The 24,300-nt window shown below is 41.9% G+C and overlaps 3 protein-coding genes across 5 annotated transcripts in view; 1 reads left to right on the top strand and 2 right to left on the bottom strand.

Annotated features, from left to right (window-relative positions):
- Window positions 1-1,077: 1,077 nt before the first annotated feature.
- On the bottom strand, window positions 1,078-11,955 carry LOC112068397 (vacuolar protein sorting-associated protein 28 homolog). 2 transcript variants are annotated; one of them, XM_024135543.2, is made up of 10 exons: window positions 11,872-11,955; window positions 11,293-11,360; window positions 10,961-10,989; window positions 10,795-10,832; window positions 10,610-10,699; window positions 4,098-4,203; window positions 3,791-3,892; window positions 3,089-3,142; window positions 2,700-2,791; window positions 1,078-2,448 (listed from the first exon to the last, which is right to left on the bottom strand). In XM_024135543.2, exons 2-10 carry the CDS (start codon window positions 11,330-11,332, stop codon window positions 2,328-2,330), a joined length of 672 nt encoding a protein of 223 aa, XP_023991311.1. In that variant the 5' UTR covers window positions 11,333-11,360; window positions 11,872-11,955; the 3' UTR covers window positions 1,078-2,327. The 2 variants fall into 2 exon arrangements, with proteins under 2 accessions (XP_023991311.1, XP_023991310.1); XM_024135542.2 differs by lacking the exon at window positions 11,872-11,955 and adding an exon at window positions 11,731-11,814.
- A 143-nt stretch (window positions 11,956-12,098) lies between these two features.
- LOC112068398 (aurora kinase A- and ninein-interacting protein) lies at window positions 12,099-14,305 on the top strand. 2 transcript variants are annotated; one of them, XM_024135544.1, is made up of 4 exons: window positions 12,099-12,185; window positions 12,390-12,529; window positions 12,725-12,881; window positions 13,037-14,305. In XM_024135544.1, exons 2-4 carry the CDS (start codon window positions 12,437-12,439, stop codon window positions 14,047-14,049), a joined length of 1,263 nt encoding a protein of 420 aa, XP_023991312.1. In that variant the 5' UTR covers window positions 12,099-12,185; window positions 12,390-12,436; the 3' UTR covers window positions 14,050-14,305. The 2 variants fall into 2 exon arrangements, with proteins under 2 accessions (XP_023991312.1, XP_023991313.1); XM_024135545.1 differs by having other exon boundaries at window positions 12,152-12,185; window positions 12,421-12,529.
- Window positions 14,306-14,349: 44 nt separating this feature from the next.
- The window catches only part of LOC112068386 (adenylyl cyclase-associated protein 2-like), a 55,637-nt gene continuing 45,686 nt past the window's right edge, over window positions 14,350-24,300 (bottom strand). The window contains exons 9-14 of the mRNA XM_070438134.1: window positions 18,465-18,645; window positions 17,832-18,007; window positions 17,451-17,574; window positions 17,165-17,247; window positions 16,750-16,890; window positions 14,350-16,606 (exon numbers count right to left, since the gene is read on the bottom strand). Coding sequence (XP_070294235.1) covers window positions 16,523-16,606; window positions 16,750-16,890; window positions 17,165-17,247; window positions 17,451-17,574; window positions 17,832-18,007; window positions 18,465-18,645 — 789 coding nt within the window. The 3' untranslated portion in view covers window positions 14,350-16,522. The remainder of the gene's footprint in view (window positions 16,607-16,749; window positions 16,891-17,164; window positions 17,248-17,450; window positions 17,575-17,831; window positions 18,008-18,464; window positions 18,646-24,300) is intronic.

A 24,300-nucleotide genomic window follows, 5' to 3' on the forward strand; every position in this document is an offset into this window, starting at 1 on the left:
AGTTTTGATGTTGAGTCGTTGCCCGACAAATAGATTTTAGGATATATAAGTTATCCTGTACAAGCTTTTGTGCCAAATACATCACATTGTTACAGGTGTCAAGCTTATGGGCATGTGGCAGCAGTGTGTATGAGGGAGGTTCCTAGGTGTGAGAAGTGTGCAGAAGGGCATGAGACAAAGGAATGTGTAACATTGAGGAAAGTAGTGGTATGTGTTAATTGTAGGGGTGCCCATTGGGCTGGGGATCGGAAATGTCCCATGCAAGACAGCCAGGTTGAGGTTTCAGAGTTAGAGTAGTGCAGAAGTTGTCATATGCTGAGGCAGTGAAGAAAGTAGAGGAAGATGGGTCAAGGGGTAGGGATTCTGAGAGGAGTGGTGTGAGTAGTAGATCTGTACCAGTGCAGAGGGATAGGTCAACAAGTGATATGTTTYAGTGAGATTGGATTTTTAGCATTTATAGCAATGGTTATCAACTGTACTGCAGGGATGGAATGTAAGTCACAGAAAATGGAGGTTGTGGTGGCAGCTGCAGAGGTATTTGAGTGTKTGAGACATCAGAAGAGTGTTAAGTGGTAGTCCCATTATTTCAGGTTGTTKGCCTGATGTAGGACTAAATAGATTTAAATAGTGGAGTAGGGTGGTGTTATTTTTTGTGAGTGTTGTGTTAGATGGTAGGGTATTTATTTTAATTTTTTCAAGCAAAGTATAAGGGAGTTGTACTCCAGTCTAGTAGGTGGCAGTAATGCAACATTTATTGATGCCAACCACCATTAAACCTCAACGAAGAAGACGCACCTAAGCTGTTGAGAGGCCAGAACGCTCGGATCAACCCTACTCCTCGGCCAGAGCATCCAGTGTGTGTCCTCTGAACGCCCCGAGAGCGTAACGCTCTGAATTTACAAAACGGACAATCTAACAACGTTCTGAATTTTTACAAATGCCCAGAGCACACTAAGCGCTCTCTGGTACTCCAGAGTGAATTTACAAACGCACCCAGTGTACCAAGCAAAATGTGCAATGAATGACCTTAAAATTCAGACATACATTTCTAAACATGATAACAGGCAGACACCAAAGTTGGAGGTAGATGTTTTTAAATATTATTTCTAAAAAGTGTTACATGCTTTTTWAAATTCAAAACTGCATTATTTACAATGGTAATTCTTAATAAATATGCTCTCCCTAATTTTCATTGAGGGGTGAAACACCATTTAGTCAGCATCACAAAATGAGGAGGAAATTCTATGAATCCACCCATCTCCATTGTCCACCTAATGTGGCCAAACCCTCACATCTAAAGAAAAGCTGAATTAAGAATGTTAACTGAAGTATAGTACTATAATATAAAATGTACTCAAATCAAATGAGAAACAAAATCATAGATAAACACATTTCATTCACTAGTGTTTCAACATGACCATCAATAAGGGTGCATTACAGGTTGGCCTTAACTATTTTAAGGCCCACCTGTCCATCAACTGTTTCAACTTGAGTTAAATGAACATCCATTGCCAGGAATAACCTGTACACAAGTTATTGGAGTGCCTCAGAGTGCAGATGAGGAACAGCAAAACTGTATTTCACAAATTTAGCAGTTCATTTTCCATCTCAAAATGTTATTTCCATCCCGTTATCAAAGTTTTGGCTAACCAAACTTCTTAAACACACCCCAGGTCACTTTTTTACATGTTGTATTTCAAATATCTTGTCTTCATATAAAGTGACTTTTAAAGGGTACAGACTCACACCGGGCCTTGTGTTGGTATGACAACACAGTAAACACAGTCCTATGTACTGTAGATGCTAGAACACAGGCTGATACCACATTGACTTGGTATCGATACACCCTGTATATAGTCTCATTATTATTTTACTGTGTTACTTTTATTTTTWWTTTTTTTAACTTTAGTTTATTTAGTAAACATTTTCTTAAAACTGCATTGTTGGTTAAGGGCTTGTAAGTAAACATTTTTACGGTAAGGTCTACACCTGGTGTATTCGGCGCATGTGACAAATCAAATTTGATTTGAGTAGTCTTAACACAGTGCCCCGTCACTCAGGCTAGAGAACTACAACTCAACTAGGTATCTCACTGAACAGGAGGACCCCACTGGGCCACAGCACTGGACGCAGCCAAGAGTCTAGGTCAGAGTTCAAAGGATAAGACAGACAAGTACTGTACCAGAGATGGAGGAAGAAAGATATTATTCCTTTGAATAGTACAGCCCACAAACAGAGGAGATGACCTTAGACACGTAGCGAGAGAGGAGAGGAAGGGATAGTACAATGATATAAGAAAGGTGAGAACAGTCCTGATGATGGGTAGATTAGGAGGAGTGTAAGAAGCGGTTGAAGGCRTTGTAGGCTGACTCCAGGTCAAACAGCATCTGGCGAACCTGGGAGTCATCCAGCTCATCAGAGGCTGACATGCTGCTGAGAGTGGTCAACCTAAAGAGGAAAACACGCAACTCTTTACCTTCGGAATTACAATACTATTTTAGTGTTACACCTACTGTCACACCTACTGTCATTGTTAGACAATACGGGCCAGTTTCCCAGACACAGATTAAGCCTAGTCATATATTAAAAAGCATGGTCAATGAGGATTCTCCATTGAAAGTGCTTCTTAGTCCAAGACTAGGCTCAACCTGTGTCTGAGAAAACAGGCCTAAATGTGTGTAAGTGAGGTATATCTTTACCAGAGGGTGACTTTGTCCTTGGCCTCATTGTCTGGGGGCATGTTGCTCATTCTGTTCATGGTCTCCATCAGCTCTCTCAGGTCTGGTTGGATCTGATCAATTCAAACCACCCCATCAGTCAATGAAACATAGAAACAATACCGGACCCTAACCACTTTACCTGACAGGTTATATGGCTGCGTTTACACAGGCAGCCCAATTCTGATCATTTGCCCAATTATTAATCTTCTGACCAATCACATCAGATATTTTGCTAAAAAAATGAGCAAAAGATCAGAATTGTCCTATGTAGCCTATAAATAGGAACTCTGAGGATTTCCAAGCCCTAATTACTTTAGAGGTGATATGTTGATGTTCATCGTCACTTGACCTAAGTCTGATCTATTTACCTCATCCATCGCCCGGATTTCCAGACGTAGCTTGTCCATCACCGTGATAAAGAGCTGGGGATAAGAGAGGAGAAACAGAGATGAAGGATAATAATGTGTAAGCTTAACTGACGATTTCACTGTCTGTCAGAAACCTGAAATTTACTGCAGAACAATCACACACTTTCAAATGTGTGGTCTGACAAGGTAAAAATCTGTCATTCTGCCCCTGAGCAAGGCAGTTAACCCACTGTTCACCGGGCGCCGATGACGTGGATGTCGATTAAGGCAACCGCCGCACCTCTCTGATTCAGAGGGGTTGGGTGAAATGTGGAAGACACATTTCAGTTTAATGCATTCAGTTGTACAACTGACTAGGTATCCCCCTTTCCTTTCCTACCAGTCTGATCTTATGAAAGAGTTTGAATTTGTGTGTTATATCTCTCCTATGCTGTTCCTCTCTGTACAGCGGCCTTGCTGGATCTTGACAGGATTGATGTGGGATGCAGTTTGCTGTGGCACTTAAGGGGGCACCAACAGCGTTCTGGGTTGAGCCAGAACATGCGTAAAATTAAGAAAAAGACTTAGTGCCAGAACAGAACGCACTTTATTATTAAATCGATATTGGACCGCAAATGATTCAATGTTGGCAAAAAATGGCAGTGATCCCAGCGTCTGAAATCACTTACTGTTTAATGTCATGAGCATGGCGAAGAGACCTACCGATACGATATCAGCAATGCAGCGATTCAGGTTGCCCTTGTCATCCTTGATGGTGATTGGTCGATCCTCCTTGATTCTCTCCATAGCTAGCGGGCAGTCAAGCTGATATACAAGAGAAGGGAGAGGAGAACAATATGAAATACAAACCAATGTACTCATATTCAGATATTGTTCTAGAGTTCAGCAGCCAGCAGATGGCTAAAGCACGTACRCATCTGGGATCAGCCACTTTACGTTACAGTGAGTGGATTCCATTAACTGCAAAAGCTGCACTCCACTCAAAGAAGTGTGACTGATATAAACTCACTCTGTACTTCCTGCAGAAGTCGTCGATAGAACCCACGTCAGATCCCTGGACCTGTTTGAAAGCAGCCTTGTACTGCACCAGTAGCCTGGAGCAAGCAGCCGTGTACCTGATGGAAACACACAGTAATGGATCTCATTCTCTAATGTTGAAGTAACCTCATACAGTACTTTCAGAAAGTATTCATACGCCTTGACTTTTTCCACATTTTGTTGTGTTGCAGCCTGAATTTAAAATATAATTTGTGTCACTGGTCTACACACAATACCCCATAATGTCAAAGTGGAATTGTTTTTAGACATTTGTACAAATTAAAACTGAAAAGCTGAAATGTCGAGACAATCCCTTTGTTATGGCAAGCCCAAATAAGTTAAGGAGTATAAATGCTGTCTCTTATACACATCTAGATGTGTATAAGAGACAGGGTCTACACACAATACCCCATAATGTCAAAGTGGAATTGTTTTTAGACATTTGTACAAATTAAAACTGAAAAGCTGAAATGTCGAGACAATCCCTTTGTTATGGCAAGCCCAAATAAGTTAAGGAGTATAAATGTGCCTCTTAAGGATCCACCCCCTTTTTAAATTTTCGCCTAAAATGACATACCCAAATCTAACTCAGCTCAGGACCTGAAGCAAGGATATGCATATTCTGATACCATTTGAAAGGAAACACTTTTCGTTTGTGGAAAGTTTGTGGAAATGTGAAATTAATGTAGGAGAATATAACACATGAAATCTGGTAAAAGATAATACAAAGAAAAAWACTTTTTTGTACCATCATCTTTGAAATGCAAGAGAAAGGCCAAAATGTATTATTCCACCACAGACGCAATTGAGATTTTGGCYACTACATGGCAGCAGTGTATGTGCAACGTTTTACACTGATCCAATGAACCATTGCATATCTGTTCAAAATGTATCAAGACTGTCCAAATATGCCTAATTGTTTTTTAAATACATTTCCAAGTTCATAATTGTGCACTCTCCTCAAACAATAGCATGGTATTCTTTCACTGTAATAGCTACTGTAAATTGGACAGTGCAGTTAGATTAACAAGAATTTAAGCTTTCTGCCCATATCAGATATGTCCATGTCCTGGGATTTTTTGTTTGTTACTTACAACCTCATACTAATCACATTAGCCTACCTTAGCTCAGCTGTCCCGCGGGGGGACAACAACAATCTCGTAGAGGTTAACAAGTCACAAAAAAGTTTCATGGACTCACTGTGTGCAAGAATACKGCAAAAATCACTGAAGCTGGAGACTCATATCTCCCTCACTAACTTTAAGCACCAGCTGTCAGAGCAGCTCACAGATCACTGCACCTGTACATAGCCCATCTGTAAATAGCCCATCCAACTTCCGCATCCGCATCCCCATACTGTTATTTATTTGATTCATTTTGCTCCTTTGTACCCAAGTATCTCTACTTGCACATTCATCTTCTGCACATCTATCACTCCAGTGTTTAATTGCTATATTGTAATTATTTTGCCACTATGGMCTAATTATTGCCTTACCTCCCTTATCCTACCTCATTTGCACACACTGTATATAGACTTTTTCTATTGTACTATTGACTGTATGTTTGTTTATTCTATGTGTAACTCTGTCTTGTTGTTTGTGATGCACTGCTTTGCTTTATCTTGGCCAGGTCGCAGTTGTAAATGAGAACTTGTTCTCAACTAGCTTACCCGGTTAAATAAAGGTGTTTTATTTTTATTTTTATGGTGTTTAACGTGATTTTTGAATGACTACCTAATGTCTGTACCACACACATACAATTATGTTAGGTCCTTCAGTTGAGCAGTGCATTTGAAGCACAGATTCAACCACAAAAATCAGGGAGATTTTCCCAATTCCTTGCAAAGTGAGATAAAAAAATATATTTAAAAAAGCAGACATTGAATATCCCTTTGAGCATGTTAAAGTTATTCATTATACTTTGGATGGTGTATTAATTCACTCAGTCACTACAAAGACACAGGCGTGCTTCCTAACTCAGTTGCTGGAGAGGAAGGAAACCACTCAGGGATTTCACCATGAGGCCAATGGTGAATAATTTTTTTTACAGTTTAATGGCTGTGATGGGAGAAAACTGAGGATGGATCAACAACATTCTAGTTACTCCACAACACTAACCTAAATGACAGAGTGAAAAGAAGGAAGCCTGAACAGAATAAGGAAGCCCGTACAGAATAAAAATATTCCAAAACATGCATCCCGTTTGCAATRAGGCAGTAAAGTAAAACTGCTTAAATGTGGCAAATAAATCTACTTCATGTCCTGAATAGAAAGTGTTATGTTTGGAGCAAATCCAACACATRACTGAGTATCAACTCTTCATGTTTTCAAGCATTGTGGTGGCTGCATCATATTATGGGTATGCTTTTCATTGGCAAGGACTAGGGAGATTTTTAGGATAAAAATAAACATAATAGATCTAATTACAGGCAAAATCCTAGAGGTAACCCTGGATCAGTMTTCTTTCCAACAGACACTGGGACACAAATTCACCTTTCACCTTTCAGCAGGACAATAACCTAAGACACAAGGCCAAATATACACTGGAGATGCTTACCAAGACGACAGTAAATGTTCCTGAGTGGCCTAGTTACAGTTTTGACTTAGACTTGAAAATGGCTGTCTAGCAATGATCAACAACCAACTTGACAGAGTTTAACTAAATATGAGCAAATATTGTACAATCCAGGTGTGCAAAGCTCTTAGAGACTTATCCAGAAAGACTCAGCTGTAATCACTGCCAAAGGTGATTCTAACATGTATTGATTGACTCAAGGGGTTGAATATTTAAGTAATCAAGATATATGTATTTTTCATAACTTCTAACATTTGTAAAAAATGTTTCTTCCACTTTGACAGAGTATTTTATGTAGATCTTTGACCAAAAATTACAATTAAATCCATTTTAATCCCACCTTGTAACAACTAATTCTGAAAAAAGTACAATCAACATGTTTTTTTTTTACAAAAGGAAAGATTTGGAGTTACATAAACTTGGATTTGATTTTTTCAGCAGGTACATATGCAGGATGCTACCCTCCACAGCATGGCCTTTGCTCCAGATCAAAACTCCAAACCTACAACCTAATTCTGACCAAAATTAACCAGAGAGATTACTGCTTCCAAGGTATTATTTTCCCAAGCTATACTGAGGGTGCTCTAGCCAACAAACAGTAGAAACCTGAGTGCACCATTCCAACCTGGAACTGAGCCAGATTCAATTAGCACTAAGGTGTGAAGTAAAAGGCCTTTGGCCCAACAAGTGTCAGGAGTCTTTGAAGCGTCCTCTGAAGCCCCCTCCTGCTGTTCACTGGCATTTTCTACAAGAAATCTGCCTCCAGATATCTGCTTCACTGATTTCTGCTCTCGTAAAAGCCAGCGTTTTCTGCACATAAACACTAGAAGCTTATTACCTAAAATGGATCAATTGAAAGTGTGGGTTCACAGCTCCAATCCAGATGTGTTGGTCATTACTGAGACGTGGTTAAGAAAGAGTGTTTAGAATACTGATGTTAACCTTTCTCAGCAAGACAGATCTTCCAAAGGTGGAGGAGTGGCAATCTTTACCAGGATCACCATCAGTGCTCGGTTGTCTCCACACAAACAATTTGATTTGCAGGTTTTAAGCATTAAACTTTCAAATAGCTCTTTGTTGTCTGTTGCTGGGTGCTATCGTMCTCCATCAGCACCAGCCTGTACCCTACCTCCCTCTCTCCTGGCCCCTTACACTAAGTCTGAATTTGTCCTGCTAGGTGACCTAAATTGGGACATGCTTAAACCACCTGACCACGTCCTAAAGCAATGGAATTCCCCAAATCTTTCTCAGATTATCACAAATCCCATAAGGTATGACTCCAAACACACAGAAAAGGCTACTCTCCTCAATGTAATCCTCACAAATAATCTCGATAGGTATCAGTTGGTGTTTTCTGTCATGACCTTAGTGATCACTGTTTTACAGCCTGTGTTCGTAATGGCTGCTCAGTGAAACGCCCTGTCCTGATTTGTCATAGACGCTTGTTAAGAAACTTTAATGAACAAGCCCTCCTTCATGAACTGGCCTCTGTAAAATGGTATAGAATCAGCTTGATCACATTTTTACATTTACATTTTAGTCATTTAGCAGACGCTCTTATCCAGAGCGACTTACAGTAGAGTGCATACATTTTATTACATTTTACATACTGAGACAAGGATATCCCTACCGGCCAAACCCTCCCTAATCCGGACGACGCTATGCCAATTGTGCGTCGCCCCACGGACCTCCCGGTTGCGGCCGGCTGCGACAGAGCCTGGGCGTGAACCCAGAGACTCTGGTGGCGCAGCTAGCACTGCGATGCAGTGCCCTAGACCACTGCGCCACCCGGGAGATAAGATCACCTCTACAGATCACCTCTGTTGAAGACGCTTGGACCTTCTTTTTTTATATTTTCAGTGGTATTGTTAACACACACTTCCCCATAAAGAAAATTAGAATTAAAAACAGGTTCAGCACCTGGTTCGGGGGGCTGAGCATGGCTGAGCTCTTTAAATCACCACTCATTAAGTAAGGATTCCTATTTGACTCAGCCATGCCTCGTTGCGCGTCCAACATTTTCTCCCACCCCTTCTAATGCGACTATCCCGATGCTTCTCCCTCTTTTYCCCCTGCCCCGCAACAAAGTTTCTCCCTGCAGGCAGTCACTGAGTCTGAGGTGCTAAAGGAGGTCCTTAAACTTGACCCCCAAGAAACATCTGGGTCAGATGGTTTAGACACTTTCTTTTTTAAGGTTGCTGCCCCTATCATCGCCAAGCCTGTCACTCCTTTCTGGGGAGTTTCCCATTGCTTGGAAGGGAAATGCTATTTTTATTGACTTGGCCTAAGCTTTTGATACGGTAGACCATTCCATTCTTGTGGGCCAGCTAAGGAGTATTGGTGTCTGCGGGGTCTTTGGCCTGGTTTGCTAACTACCTCTCTCAAAGAGTGCAGTGTATAAAGTCAGAAAATCTGCTGTCTCAGCCACTGCCTGTCACCAAGGGAGTACCCCAAGGCTCGATCCTAGGCCCCACGCTCTTCTCAATTTACATCAACAACATAGCTCAGGCAGTAGGAAGCTCTCTCATCCATTTATATGCAGAGAATACAGTCTTATACTCAGCTGGCAGCTGCCCGGATATTGTGTTAAATGCTCTACAACAATGCTTTCTAAGTGTCCAACAAGCTTTCTCTGCCGTTAACCTTGTTCTGAACACCTCCAAAACAAAGGTCATGTCACGGGGCTTCCAAGTGGCGCAGTGGTCTAAGACACTGCATCTCAGTGCTAGACGTGTCACTACAGACAACCTGGTTMGAATTCAGACTGTATCACAACCGGCCGGGATTGGGAGGCCCATAGGGCGGCTCACAATTGGCCCAGCGTCGTCCGAGTTTGGCTGATATAGGCCGTCATTGTAAATAAGAATTTGTTCTTAATTGACTTGCCTAGTTAAATAAAGGTTAAAAAAATAATAAAAATAAATAAATGTGGGTTGGTAAGAAGAATACCCCTCTCCCCACATGTGTGATTACTACCTATGATGGTTTAGAGCTTGAGGTAGTCACCTCATACAAGTACTTGGTAGTATGTAGTACTAGACGGTACACTGTCCTTCTCTCAGCACATATCAAAGCTGCAGGCTAARGTTAAATCTAGACTTGGTATCCACCATCATAATTGTTCCTCTTTCACCTCAGCTGCAAAACTAAGCCTGATTCAGATGACCATCCTACCCATGCTAGATTACGGAGACATAATTTAGAGATTGGCAGGTAAGGGTGCTCTCGAGCGGCTAAATGTACTTTACCATTTGGCCATCAGATTTGCCACCAATGCTCCTTATAGGACACATCACTGCACTCTATAAACTGGTCATCTCTATATACCCRTCACAAGACCCACTGGTTGATGCTTATTTATACTTATTTATAAAACCCTCTTAGTCCTCACTCCCCCCTATCTGAGATATCTACTGCAGCCCTCATCCTCCACATACAACACCCGTTCTGCCAGTCACATTCTGTTAAAGGTCCCCAAAGCACACACATCCCTGGGTCACCCCTCTTTTCAGTTCGCTGCAGCTAGAACGAGCTGCAACAAACACTCAAACTGGACTGTTTTATCTCAATCTCTTCATTCAAAGACTCAATCCAATGGACACTCTTACTGACAGTTGTGTCTGCTTTGTGCGATGTATTGTTGTCTCTACCTTCTTGACCTTTGTGCTGCTGACTGTGCCCAATAATGTTTGTACTATGTTTGTGCTGCTGTGTTCAAAAAGAACACATTTTTGTTGTAGCCCTGGACAAACACACCTCATTCAACGCTTAATGATTAGCTGACAAGTTGAATCAGGTGTGCATGTCCAGGTTTACAATAAGAAAATGTGGGGATACTTGAGGACCAGGGTTGGGAAACACTGGTCTATGACACACGCACACACAACCAGTCAGAGTATATAAACTCACTCATTAGGAGTCACACAGTCTTTGATGTAAGCTTTCTCCAGGGCCTGAAGGGTCTTCACCACAGCAAACAGCTCTGCCATGTTGTCAAACCTTGATAAATACAAGCACAACGCTCAATGTTAACATCTCACCGACATGGTTTGTGAATAGCGTTTATCATGAATTTACAGTCAATGTTCACTTACTTCTCTCTCTCTCTGGCATTCTTGTACAATTTTACTTCCTAAAAAACAAAGTTCATTATTTCTTATTTTGGATTTTGTAAAAGCTGGTAACATTGCGGGAAACTCARAGCCAGAGCTCCACCAAATATGCCATTCAATTATGCAAACCCTACAAAACCCCACTTACCTCATACAATTCAGGTTTATTGACAGGAGCTATAATGAAGAGAAGTATAAAGGCATAACAGAGATGCTTTATAAGAAGACCACATCTCTTCGATGATCACGTCTATAAGATGTCTCTAAAAAAGCCTGGGTCTTCTTACTTTCTTGTATTCTTCTTATTTCTATTTCTCGTGTGTTTTTGGTTCTATCTTATGTTCTTTTTAGTGCTTCATTGATATTGATTACTGCATTGTTGGGTTGGAGCTTGCAAGAAAGGCATTTCACTGTACTTGAGCACGTGACATTAAAACTTGAAACTTGAGTACATTTGTGACTGTCTCAGGTAAAACTTACCTCCTCCCATACCTCCTGCGACAGGTATTCCGTGAAACATGGTGACTGCTGCCGTTTCACAACTTTATCTAGTAAAAGTAATACATGTTACAGATGCATTTCAAATACTTTAGCTAAAACATCAAAGTTAATTAAATTGACTGTAAACTGTGGCTGTAGCGATCTGTCACGTTAGTTAGCTAGCAAAGAGAGAATACAAGCAGGAAGTCCTCAATTGGCTAGCAAGCACGCAATGTAGCTTATCTAGCTAGCTACACTTTGATGAATTTACCACTCGTTTAACTAATTACAAAGGTTGGTAAGGGCAATGATTAGATAAATAGCTGTCAACAACAACATTCAAAGATGATGACATTAGCTACTGTAGATATTTTATGAAAAATAAGCTAGTTAGCTAGCTAGCATTTCCTTTGTGATTTATTTAACCAAAACAATCACCCATTTGGCACAATATATTAGCTGGATAAAATAGGCCRCTTCACAATACACTACTATTACGTCGATTGAAATCATATACACATGTTATTCGACCAATACTTCAATCATAAATCAAAATGTTCTGGAAATATTTAACTCACCCCCTTGGTAAACTGAAGTGACGTCAGTGTAAACACACCCCTCGCGGAACCAAAGGACCCACAGACATTGCAAAACATAAGGTGCCCTTCTGTGCCTCACTTAAAATAAGCCAAATTCTAAATAAGTGTTAAAATACAAAAAAAATACAATTTAGAAACGTGTTACCACAYGAGGTAATGTATATTTGAATTATATTTTTTACTGATACTTTTATAAAGTGAGTGGAGTTTCATGTGCAATATCTGGCAAGTGGAAGCCCAATTATTTTCTGGCGCGCGAGACTCAAAAAAGACACAACATAGCTTGGCTACAAGGTAAGACTGAAAATCCAATTAAATAGCTTGTATTTCAGCTCAATTATGAAAAAGTTCTCACCTAGTACCGCTACAAAATATATCTGATATACTAACTAAATCAGGTTTATGTTTTGACAAATGGCGTGGTTGAAGCTCAGCTTGTTTCATGACAGTAATTATTTTTTCATCCAATACAACCGGGGGTTTCAATGCAAATCGAAGGAGGCTAATTTCCAAATGTATCATTCGCAAGCCTGTCCTACCTTACCATGAAGACCTCCAAAGCGCCATCTCAGGCTTCACCACAGGAGGAGTGTGGGGTTTGGCTCGACACTGTAGACCTCAAAGAAAAGGCAAAACAGGTACTGTGCTTTGGAAAACGTCTGACTCATTGGTTCTGACCCAGCTGAGTTTGTTGTCATGGAAACAAGATAGTCCACTACTATGATTCTTGATCATAATATACTATATGTTTTCCTTGCTCTGAACTTGTGGAGACAATGACTGAATACATTCCCTAATTGTCATTTTTAAAAACTGTTAATTTCTCATTCCAGAGAAGGCCATTGCGACCCATCTCAAAACAACTGAATCCTCTGGCCCGGGCTGGAGGTTACAGCTTAGCAGTGGCGCTGAATTTTACACAGACAAAAATCCAKATTCCTGTCAACAAACAGAGCTCTATATCCTCATTCTTTACCCCACAGCGCAAAGGTAAGCTCAGGTGCAGAGGAAATGCTSCTTCGGGATTAGGCTGTACTTCAACAAATGGAATCATGTCAGCAATTGTTATTTACAGTAATTAATGTGTTGTTAGTGTAATATGCCAATAATGTTTTAGAGGCTCCACATGTCACTCTATCTTACAGTGGCCCAAAAGGTACCTGCGTCTCCAGAGGCAAGTACACCTTCCACCTCCATCAGATGTGCCTCAACTTCACTCAGGCGTGTTAACATTGGGAGCGGAACCAAACGGAAACGTGCAGCGGGTTTAGAGTCAGGGGCACAGAGTACAGGAGCTCAACCGACCACCCTACAGAGGAGCCCGGAGGGAGAGAATGCTGCAGGCTGTGAGTTGTACAGGCAGAGCTTCAGGGAAAGAGCATATTGGGAGGTTTCCCATATGCCCCATCTTAACATGGACCATCAGTCTGAGGAGATGGAGGAACCAGACAAAAAGAGAAGGCTCTCTGTGAATTCCTCTCCCCCAGTAGAGACTGGTACTCATGAGTGCAGTCAGGACCAATGGAGTGCCTGTAGCAGCCCACAGTATAGTCAATATCGAAGTGAGACAAATTCTGAGGGGCAGTGTGTTCTGACACACCAGGAACTCCTTGTTGGAGTAAGACAGGCCGGTGACACAGGCACTGCTTTCCCGGAGAGCCTGCAGAGTGAGGGTGGATTCAGGGCTTGGCTGGGTGCGCAGGATAGAACCTCCACCCAGAAAAGGGCTGTCCCTTCTCATTTGATATCACAGCAGGTAGAAGGGAAAGAGAACGACTTACCACAATCAATGTCTTCGCCATCCCCAAACAAGATGTCTCCTCCTCTCAGCCCTGTTTCCACTCACAGATGGACGAAACAACATCTTCCATCACCACAGATACATGTTCTAGAACAGTCCATGAAACATGTTCTAGAACAACCATTGAGAGAGTGTGAGGGAGACACTCTTGCCATGCTGTTCACACAGGACTCTGAGGGCTTCAGGGTGATTGCACACCGTGCTCTGGTATCAAGAAGCCCAATAAAGGACCAGACTAATGTATTAGCTAGTGGTAGAGACAGTATATTTGCTGCTGATAAAACCCTGCTGGAAGAGGAAGGAGAGGAGTTGCTCTTCACCCAAGACTCTCAGGGAAACATGGTTATCAAACACTGACAATGTATGTGTTTGAATGTATAATGGTGAAAACTAATGAAAGAAATGATGAACATTTTAGATGTTTTGTGTGTTGGAAATTGTATTGCAGGTTAAGGTTTCTAATGACTTATGTAATCACTTGTGTTTGAAAACCACGTATGATCTTTACTTGAACACTTATATTACCTGGATTGAAAATGTATTTGAGGTATCCAGTTTCTGGACATTTCTCTTTTCCACCTTTATGGTACTGAATAAAATGTAACACATATAAGAGATTCTCAAGTCCAAATTAATGTCAAGACATCACACAAGCACTAAAGTTTAGATTTTATTTTGAAAAACGATACATTTATGTACACTAAATTCACTACTGGGTATGAATAAAGACATGTGAAAAGCACTAACAGTGTATTAACCCCATCTAAATGCTAATGCATTTGTGTCCCAATACAAAATGCAGTAAAGAAATTAAGATGCTTAATTTAAGGTTACAGTGGTGTATTCAGACTAACAGGTCTGACACACCAGACCTATTGACAATAGTTCAGTACACATTGAGCATTATGAAAAACATTTCTCTATGTTAATTTGTATCCAAGCATATTAAGGCTTATGCAGTGCTGGTGACAGAGCAATCTACTGGTGGTAATGCTACAACCATATATTTGGGTTAGGAAAATTAATAAGAGATAAGCAAGATATATCTTAAACTAGTTATCAAATGCAAGTAAGTTCTCGCGCTTGTTATCCTTCACTTTTTTAAACTTCCATTTCACTTTGTCAATTAAGTCTGCTGTCAATGCAATATAGGCTAGTATATGAAAAACGTGTTTAAAAAAAAAAACACTCCATCCTAATTCAGTGCTATCCCAGCTAGCACAAAGTTCTGAGAACCATTTGTTTTTTAAAGCTTGGCTGGAGTGTTGCCCTATGGTTATTTTGCATACAACATTCTAGGAATGGAGCAAGATACCCAGCTAACACATTTTCTGAGAGCTATATGTTTCTGTGGTGGGAAATGGAATAATTCCATGGATAGAGAAGAGAAGAGAAGATAATAGGTTTGAATTTCACTGACGCCATACCACAATAAAAAATAMAATTGTATGATTAATACCTAAGCAAATACATTTTCATTTGTTCTATCTGTGCTTGGAGTTCAAAACAGTTAAACTAAGCTAGCAGTGTTATTAGAAGTCTTATTGAAACATGTTCTCAGAATGTTATATAATTCCTTCAAATTACATTACCGTTCTCAGAACATTAATAAAACCTTTCCAGGAAAACTCAGGGAACCATAGTAAAATGTTCTCAGAACCTCCCTGCAACCTAAAAATGTAAGTTCCCAGAACATGCAACATTTTTACTTCCGTTCACAGAATGTTTAAAATTTWAAAAAATTCTGCTGGTCAGGAAACTTATAGCTTCCTTCGCCGAGAAATGTGAAATCAAAAACATACGCTCCCACATCTTCCAAGGAACCAAATGTGCTAGCTGGGAGAACACTACCATGCAGTATAAACATGATACAACTTAACTGAACAGTTTAGTATCGTAGAGTATTAAAGCAAACCAAAACAGTGTCTGCTTCAACATCTTGTGGAACATACTCTACAACTCCCTCTCAACTGACCATATAGTTTCAAACTGGCCATTCAATTTTATCCGTGGAACATTCTCTTCATCCTACATATCATACTAATCAAAAGTCAACTCCACCTCATTCTTCAATACTTTCTGCCTCTCAAATCAAGTCACCACAACAAAGCATAAAACAACAACATTACAATGCCAAGTAGTACGGAATCTGAAGGTTCTCTCCAATCAAAAGACACATCCATAATATATCCTAATACAAGGTTTGCCTTATCAGGGTAGCTTTTTCAGCAGTTAACATGTAAAGAAGTAATTAAGTTGTACAAATAGCCTACTTGCATAAACACCTTTTTTGTTATGGTTAAGATGCCAGATGGTTAAGATGCCAGATACTTGTTTGAGAGACGTTACCTTATTTTGCATAAACAGATTTAACAGATTAACATAAAGGCTACACTTCCTCGCTATTCCTCATTTTAATGCAACTTTATTTGCCAAACACAGAAGTTCTACACGAAGAAACCTGGCAAAAATACTGCTTGTTTAAATAGCAGGCTTACCATAACTCTGTGGATAGTACAGTAGTTTTGTGAAGGAGTGTGCTCTGCAACAAATAAGCTGAACAAACAGTTCAAGGACAATTTACCATTTCAAAGTGCAGAGGAAACAATAAAATGTAATCTTAATGCATACAATCAGGCGTACAATCAACTGACCTACAGCACTACTAGCCAGTCAGTTACACTGTCTGGTTTGTGTGGTACAGGATCCCTTTTATTACTTGTGATAGCCAGCCTATAAGGGTTTGTGAAACCTCTGACGGAGAGGGAAATAGATGAGGAATAAATGGGGGTGATAAGAGATCATCTCAATGAGGAGGAAGTATCAGCAATCAGCCAGCGATCTCTGTGGGTTCTGTCACCAGTTTGGACCCGTCCCAAACGGTCTTGAACTGCTCAGGAACTGGGAACTCCCTCTGTTAAACAGACAATGTTAAAAACAAAACCACACCCAGACACACTCACTAAGTCTCATACTTACACTATCTCTCACAGACAGACAGACAGACAGACACGTTGGAAATGCAAGCCCTCAACAAACACTTTAACACACACTCACATAGTCGTCATCCTGTGGTACCAGGATGTTCATCTCGGAGCTCTTGGCGCTGACGATCTCACAGTCCAGAGCGTCCTTACTCAGGTAGACTTGGCATCCCTCTGTCTTGTTGATGGAGATGGTAGGAACTCTACCCATCACCTGGACAAAAGTGGGGCAGATACTTCCATCTTATAACTAGTCTAGGGACAGTAATTTTTCCTGTCCATGTAACCTGAAAAGGAAAAAAAAGTAATGGCCCTAACTCAGAGGCACCTAACTCATGACCCAACATAACATAAAACTAAATGTGCCAGTACTATACATCTATGATAGGGTTATTGCAGGTACGTTGAAGCTGAACTTCAGATGCAGAGAGGAAAGGGAACACATACTGTATGTTATTTGCTTGAACATGTATGAAATTTGAGCTGACCTGTAACTGAATGTCCTTTGAGTTGATTATTTCCACAATGCCAACAATGTTGTCAAACACCAGACCAAGCTTCTTACAGTTATCTGTCAGAGGTGAACGTCATAGGAAAGCATGAAATAAGTGAGTGAGAGAGATACAGAAATGATGCTGTCAAAGATGAAAGAAACTGTGCCACTGTGTATGGCCACTCCTTTGTAAATGACGTTGCAGTATAAATGATCAAACTTTAATAACAGAAATACAGTATTATCAACTCAGAAGTAATACAACAGATGGCTGAACTCACCCACAATGATGGAGTTGATCTTTCCCTCTATCTGTAGAGTAGAATTGCTGCAGCAGAAGACATAGGCCACCTGTCTCAGCTCTGTCTCCTTGATAACCAGGTCATGAGCCTGGTCAAAGTACTCCTGTGGGGAGAAACAACAAACAAGACCTGTGACCGTCTGACCGCTCTCCGGTTTGACCCTTCACCTTTGGATGACCTCAGTGGGTTCAGCACCAGACATCACAATCGCCTCCGAAAGTGTCTTGTTCATTGAATATGTGAGAAACACCAAAACGTTCCTGACTCACTAGACATTCTTTAAGATCCTCTTTGTCCTCCATTTTTATAATAGCAAAACTTAGAAGCCTGGCAGGCGAGGCAAGACACTAGGTAACATACCACCCTCCATTTCTTCCCCTCCAGCTCCAGCAGTGGGGGTCGTTTCTGGGGAGGCGCTAGGTTGGAGGAGCCGCCGGGATTCCGGCTCGTGGATGGGGAGGCGTGATTCTCCCCTCCCTGCGAGCGAAGGGCGGGATTCTTATGGGTCATCTGGTCCTTTGAGACGTGCTTTAACGCTAGTGAACAGAGAGAGGATACTTCATTGTAATAAGTTATTGTTTTAGTACAAAAATGTATTTAAAAAATGACCGATCAAAAAATCTCCATTTGAGAAACTTTGACCCTAACTGTTGTTTAATAAGCACAGCATAGAAATATAATGACTATTTCTATGTCCTCACAACACAGCAACTCATCAATTCTCCCTCACTTTCTCCTTCTGTTTCTCCCCCTCCTTCTTCCTCGTCTTCTTTCCTGTCTTGGCTACCTTTGGATCCCTGGTTCAGCTGGGCAAACAAGGGCTGAGTGCTGTGCAGTGGTGCTTTCAGAACTTTGTAACTGTTGATTCAACCCACATCCTCTCTCTTCAACTCTCCCTCCCTTTCTTCTTCTGTTTCTACTTCTTTTCCCTCCCTCCCTCCCCTGCAGTTGGATCAGAGCTCTTCAACCCCTGGGTGATGGTGGCTTGGCTACCTTTAGTGATTGCTTCTCCTTGGTTCAGCTGGGCGAAGAGAGCCGAGTGCTTGGCCGTGGTGCTGTCGGCCTGTGGCAGTTCGCCTGTGAAGACTGGTGGGGGTCCAGGGGGTGGGGTTGGTGGAAGGGGGCTGGGACCGCCAGGGGCAGGAGCGAACAGAGAGGGAGGAGCAATGGGACCCTGTAATGAGAGATAGAGAGAGGCGTGTTACTCTCTGTGAATCAAGACAAGATGATGGTGAAGAAGTCTGGAACTACAGTCCCCCTCTGTCGAAGATGCTTGGACCTTCTTTTTAATATATTTTCAGTGGTTTTATTAACAAACAAGCCCCCATAAAGAAAATGAGAGCTAAAAACAGATTCAGCTCCTGATTCGACCGTGACCTTGCAGAGTTACTCCACCTCAAGAATTGCATTTGGCAAAAGGCTCGGCACACGCATACTCAGGCTTGACTGGCTCTCGTTCAGGCAATGAGAAATAAGTGCACTCAGAATATCCGGAAGGACAAAGTTAGTTACTTTAAGGAGCAGTTCTCTCTCTGTGGGTCTAACCCCAAGAAGTTATGGAAAACGGTTAAAAACCTGGAGAATAAACCCTCTTCCTCACAGCTGCCCATGTCCCTTAATGTTGTTGATGTGGTTGTTACTGACAATAAGCACATGGCTGAGCTCTTTAAAATCACCACTTCATTAAGTCAGGATTCCTATTTGACTCAGCCATGCCTCCTTGCCCGTCCAACATTTCCTCATCTCCCACCCCTTCTAATGACTATCCCCGATGCTTCTCCCTTCTCCCTGCTAACTACCCCTCTCAAAGARTGCAGTGTATAAAGTCAGAAAATCTGCTGTCTCAGCCACTGCCTGTCAAGGCTCGATCCTAGGCCCCACACTCTTCTCAATTTACAACATAGCTCAGKCAGTAGGAAGCTCTCTCATCCATTTATATGCAGATGACACAGTCTTATACTCAGCTGGCCCCTCCCCGGATTTTGTGTTAAATGCTCTACAACAAAGCTTTCTTAGTGTCCAACAAGCTTTCTCTACCCTTATCTTGTTCTGAACACCTCCAAAACAAAGGTCATGTGGTGTGGTAAGAAGAATGCCCCTCTCCCCACATGTGTGATTACTACCTCTGAGGGCTTAGAGCTTGAGGTAGTCACCTCATACAAGTACTTGGTAGTATGGCTAGATGGTACACTGTCCTTCTCTCAGCACATATCAAAGCTGCAGGCTGAAGTTAAATCTAGACTTGGTTACATCTATCGTAATCGCTCCTCTTTCACCTCAGCTGCCAAACTAACCCTGATTCAGATGACCATCCTACACGTGCTAGCTAACGGAGACATAATTTAGAGATTGGCAGGTAAGGGTGCTCTCGAGCGGCTAGATGTTCTTTACCATTTGACCATCAGATTCGCCACCAATGGTCCTTATAGGACACATCACTGCACTCTATACTCCTCTGTAAACTGGTAATCTCTATATACTCGTCACAAGACCCACTGGTTGATGCTTATTTATAAAACCCTCTTAGGCCTTACTCCCCCCCATCTGAGATATCTACTGCAGCACTCATCCTCCACATACAACACCCATTCTGACAATCACATTCTGTTAAAGGTCCTTAAAGGTCCCCAAATCACACACATCCCTGGGTCACTCCTCTTTTCAGTTCGCTGCAGCTAGCGACTGGAACAAGCTGCAACAAACACTCAAACTGGACAGTTTTATCTCAATCATGGACACTCTTACTGACAGTTGTGGCTGCTTCGCCTGATGCATTGTTGTTTCTACCTTCTTGCACTTTGTGCTGTTGTCTGTGCCCAATAATGTTCGTACCATGTTTTGTGCTGCTACCATGTTGTGTTTCTACCATGTTGTTGTCATGTTGTGTTGCTACCATGTTGTTGTCATGTTGTGTTGGGACCATGCTGTGTTGTCATGTGTTGCTGCCTTGCTATATTGTTGTCTTAGGTCTCTCTTTATGTAGTGTTGTGTTGTCTCTCTCGTCGTGATGTGTGTACTTATACATTTTTAATCCCAGCACCACAGGAGGGCTTTTGGTAGGCCATCATTGTAAATAAGAATTTGTTCTTAACTGACTTACCTAGTTAAATAAAGGTTAAATAAAATAAAATACAGTTGTTGGCCAGCAGGTGGAGTATAGGACAAATAGTTGAGGGTCTTCATATTCAACTGGTTTCTTGTAGCAGATGTGGCCAATGTCAAAGCTGGGTTGGAACAAACGCCTGCAAACACTGTCCCTCCAGCTCTCCGGGACCAGAGTGGTCCACCCTTGGCAAATAGGAACCTTAACTACCACTGTGTGCTGTTCTTGATGTTTATATATGCATATGGTGAAAAGTGGAGACCTAAGGCAGGGATTCAATCCGACTGTATGTTGTGACAATGCAGCTTTTAAAGGCAATGTTCCCGCATTCGCAAAGATCGCATTCATGGTAAACGCTGCATATGTGGGGTCAATCAGAAATGACCTTTAATGTCAAGCGTGCTATAACACGGATCTAAGGCAGATTGGATTGAATCCCGGCCTAAGTCCTGCTGCAACAGGGACTCTGGTTAACCTTTACTCTAAATGCATTTTTTCTCACTGAGAGCCTTATTTACCAAGCTAATGAGCAGATGAATGTAAAGCCCCATGCCCGCCAACTCCAGGAAAGACAGACTCTCTCTCTCTCTCTCTGTGTCTGTCTGTCTGTCTCTGACTGCACAGCTGCCAAGGACAGTTACCCATGGTCCCCCTTCTACACTCAAACAAGCCACAGCACTGTACACCCCCCTCCCCCTCTCCTCCACCGACAACACACATACGCATGCACACACACAACACCACACACACACATGCATGCCACGCCACAAACGCACACCACGCAGTACGCTGCAGCCAGTGTGAGTCTGATGTACTGGTGATTGGTGTTACAGTTCATTGGGGGTTTAGCAGTCTATGAGGTCCAGCTGACAGTACTCAACCTCTGACCTGTGACACGTATGGTACATATCATTACAAAACAACACAGTTGTATTAGATTACTCAGTTTAGCAAATGCCCAATGATTAAAGCTGAGTGCAATGAAATTAAGGGCTGGATTCACTCCGTTATCATGAAAGATCCGCATAAAAATTGTAAAGGTATTATTTCGAATTGAGCCGACATATGCAGCGTTTACCACGAATGGTGGGAACGCAGTCTCCCACGAACATTACGCTTTACATTTTAATCCAGCTTATAACGCAGTCTCCCACGAACATTCCTTTACATTTTAATCCAGCTATAGCGCAGTCTCCACGAACATTCCTTTACATTTTAATCCAGCTATAGCGCAGTCTCCACGAACATTGCCTTTACATTTTAATCCAGCTATAGCGCAGTCTCCACGAACATTCCTTTACATTTTAATCCAGCTATAGCGCAGTCTCCACGAACATTGCCTTTACATTTTAATCAGCTATAGACGCAGTCTCCACGAACATTGCCTTTACATTTTAATCCAGCTAATAGCGCAGTCTCCACGAACTTGCCTGTACATTTTAATCCAGCTATAGCGCAGTCTCCCACGAACATTCCTTATCATTTTAATCCAGCTATACGCAGTCTCCACGAACATTGCCTTTACATTTTATCCAGCTATAGCGAGTCCTCCACGAACATTGCCTTTACATTTTAATCCAGCTATAACGCAGTCTCCACGAACATTTGCTTTACATTTTAATCCAGCTATAGCGCAGTCTCCACGAACATTCCTTTACATTTTAATCCAGCTATAGCGCAGTCTCCACGAACATTGCCTTACATTTTAATCCAGCTATAGCGCAGTCTCCACGAACATTACCTTTACATTTTAATCCTACTTACGACAGCTCTATGGTCTCCACGAACATTGCCTTACATTTTCAGCTATAGCGCAGTCTCCACGAACTTCCTTTACATTTTAATCCAGCTATACGCAGTCTCCACGAACATTGCTTTACATTTTCCAGCTATACGCAGCTCTACGAACATTGCCTTTCTTTAATCCAGCTATAACGCAGTCTCACGAACATTGCCTTACATTTTAATCCAGCTATAGCGCAGTCTCCACGAACATTGCCTTTACATTTAATCCAGCTATACCGCAGTCTCCACGAACATTGCCTTTACATTTTAACCAGCTATAGCGCAGTCTCCACGAACATGCTTTACATTTTAATCCAGCTATAAGCGCAGTCTCACGAAACATTGCCTTTACATTTTAATCCAGCTATAACGCAGTCTCCACGAACATTGCCTGTACATTTTAATCCAGCTATAACGCAGTCTCCACGAACATTGCCTTTACATTTTAATCCAGCTATAACGCAGATTTTCCGCGATACTTCTGGGATATGGACTGAATCCAGAGCTCTGTGTGTGTGTGTGTGTGTGTGTGTGCACGCTCTTGTGTGTGTGTAGTTTGTGTGAATACACAACGTATGTGTGTCTGCATGTGTGACAGTGTGTCCCTGCCCCTCTGAACAGAAGCAGACAGATTAGAGGAGAGAAAAGCCCAGTAGTTGAAAGTACGTTGTGGGGTGTGTTGGAGCAGGTGTGTAGGGCCTGAACTTCACAGGGCTTTGTTGCGGCTTTCTTTGGTGAAGAAAACCTCCATTCAAGTCCACCCTGAGGACCACCTGTCCACGCCACACACTCCTTAACTCRCACACAAAACCCTGACACCTAACGGCAGGAGGGACAGCTGACCCACAGCCACCGTACGCTGTCAAGTTTCCCTCCATACACACACTCTCGCATATGCACACACACACACGCACACACACCTTCAGTCCACCAAATTGTGTGACAGTCTATATACCTCAAAGGACCACACAGAGGATTCTGGCAGATCACTGAAACAGACAGTGGCCTTGAACTGAGTTCAACACTCTTTAAAGTTTAGAGAAATGTGAGGTTTAAGGAGTTTTACTTTCAGTTTTATTGTAAAAAACTAAACGTATCACTTCCACTGGATGCAGGAATATGATTTCTGATTGGAAACCTGCCAGAGAGAGAAAGGGAGATTGAGAAGGGGGGGAAGGGAGAGGGAGAAGGTGGAAAGGGTAGAAGCGAGAAGGGTGGAAGAGAGAGAAGACAGGCTATGTGCACACTGCCCACAAAATGAGGTGGAAACTGAGCTGCACTTCCTAACCTCCTGACAAATGTATGACCATATTAGAGACACATATTTCCCTCAGATTACACAGATCCACAAAGAATTTGAAAACAAACCCAATTTTGATAAACTCCCATATCTACTGGGTGAAATTCCACAGTGTGCCATCACAGCAGCAAGATGTGGGACCTGTTGCTATAAGAAAAGGGCAACAAGTGAAGAACAAACACCATTGTAAATACAACCCATATTTAACTTTATTTATTTTCCCTTTTGTACTTTAACTATTTGCACATCRCTACAACACTGTATATAGACATAAGACATTTTAAATATCTGCATTATTTTGAATGTATTGTTTACATTTTTATTGTTTATTTCACTTTTGTTTATTATCCATTTCACTTGCTTTGGCAATGTTAACATATGTTTCCCATGCCAATAAAGCCCTTTGAAATTGAATTGAGAGGGTGAAGGAGAAGGGGGGAGAAGGGAGAGAGAGGGAGAAGGGGGAAGGAGAGAGAGGGAGAAGGGGGAAGGGAGAGAGAGGGAGAAGGGGGAGAAGGGAGAGCAGAGGGAGAAGAGGGGGAAGGGAGGCAGAGGGAGAAGGGGGAAGGGAGAAGGAGGGAGAAGGGGGAAGGGAGAGCGAGGAGAGAGGGGGGAAGGGAGAAGAGGGAGAAGGGGGAAGG

Source organism: Salvelinus sp. IW2-2015, unplaced genomic scaffold (assembly GCF_002910315.2).
Source record: "Salvelinus sp. IW2-2015 unplaced genomic scaffold, ASM291031v2 Un_scaffold495, whole genome shotgun sequence".
In the NCBI taxonomy this organism is placed as follows: domain Eukaryota; kingdom Metazoa; phylum Chordata; class Actinopteri; order Salmoniformes; family Salmonidae; genus Salvelinus; species Salvelinus sp. IW2-2015.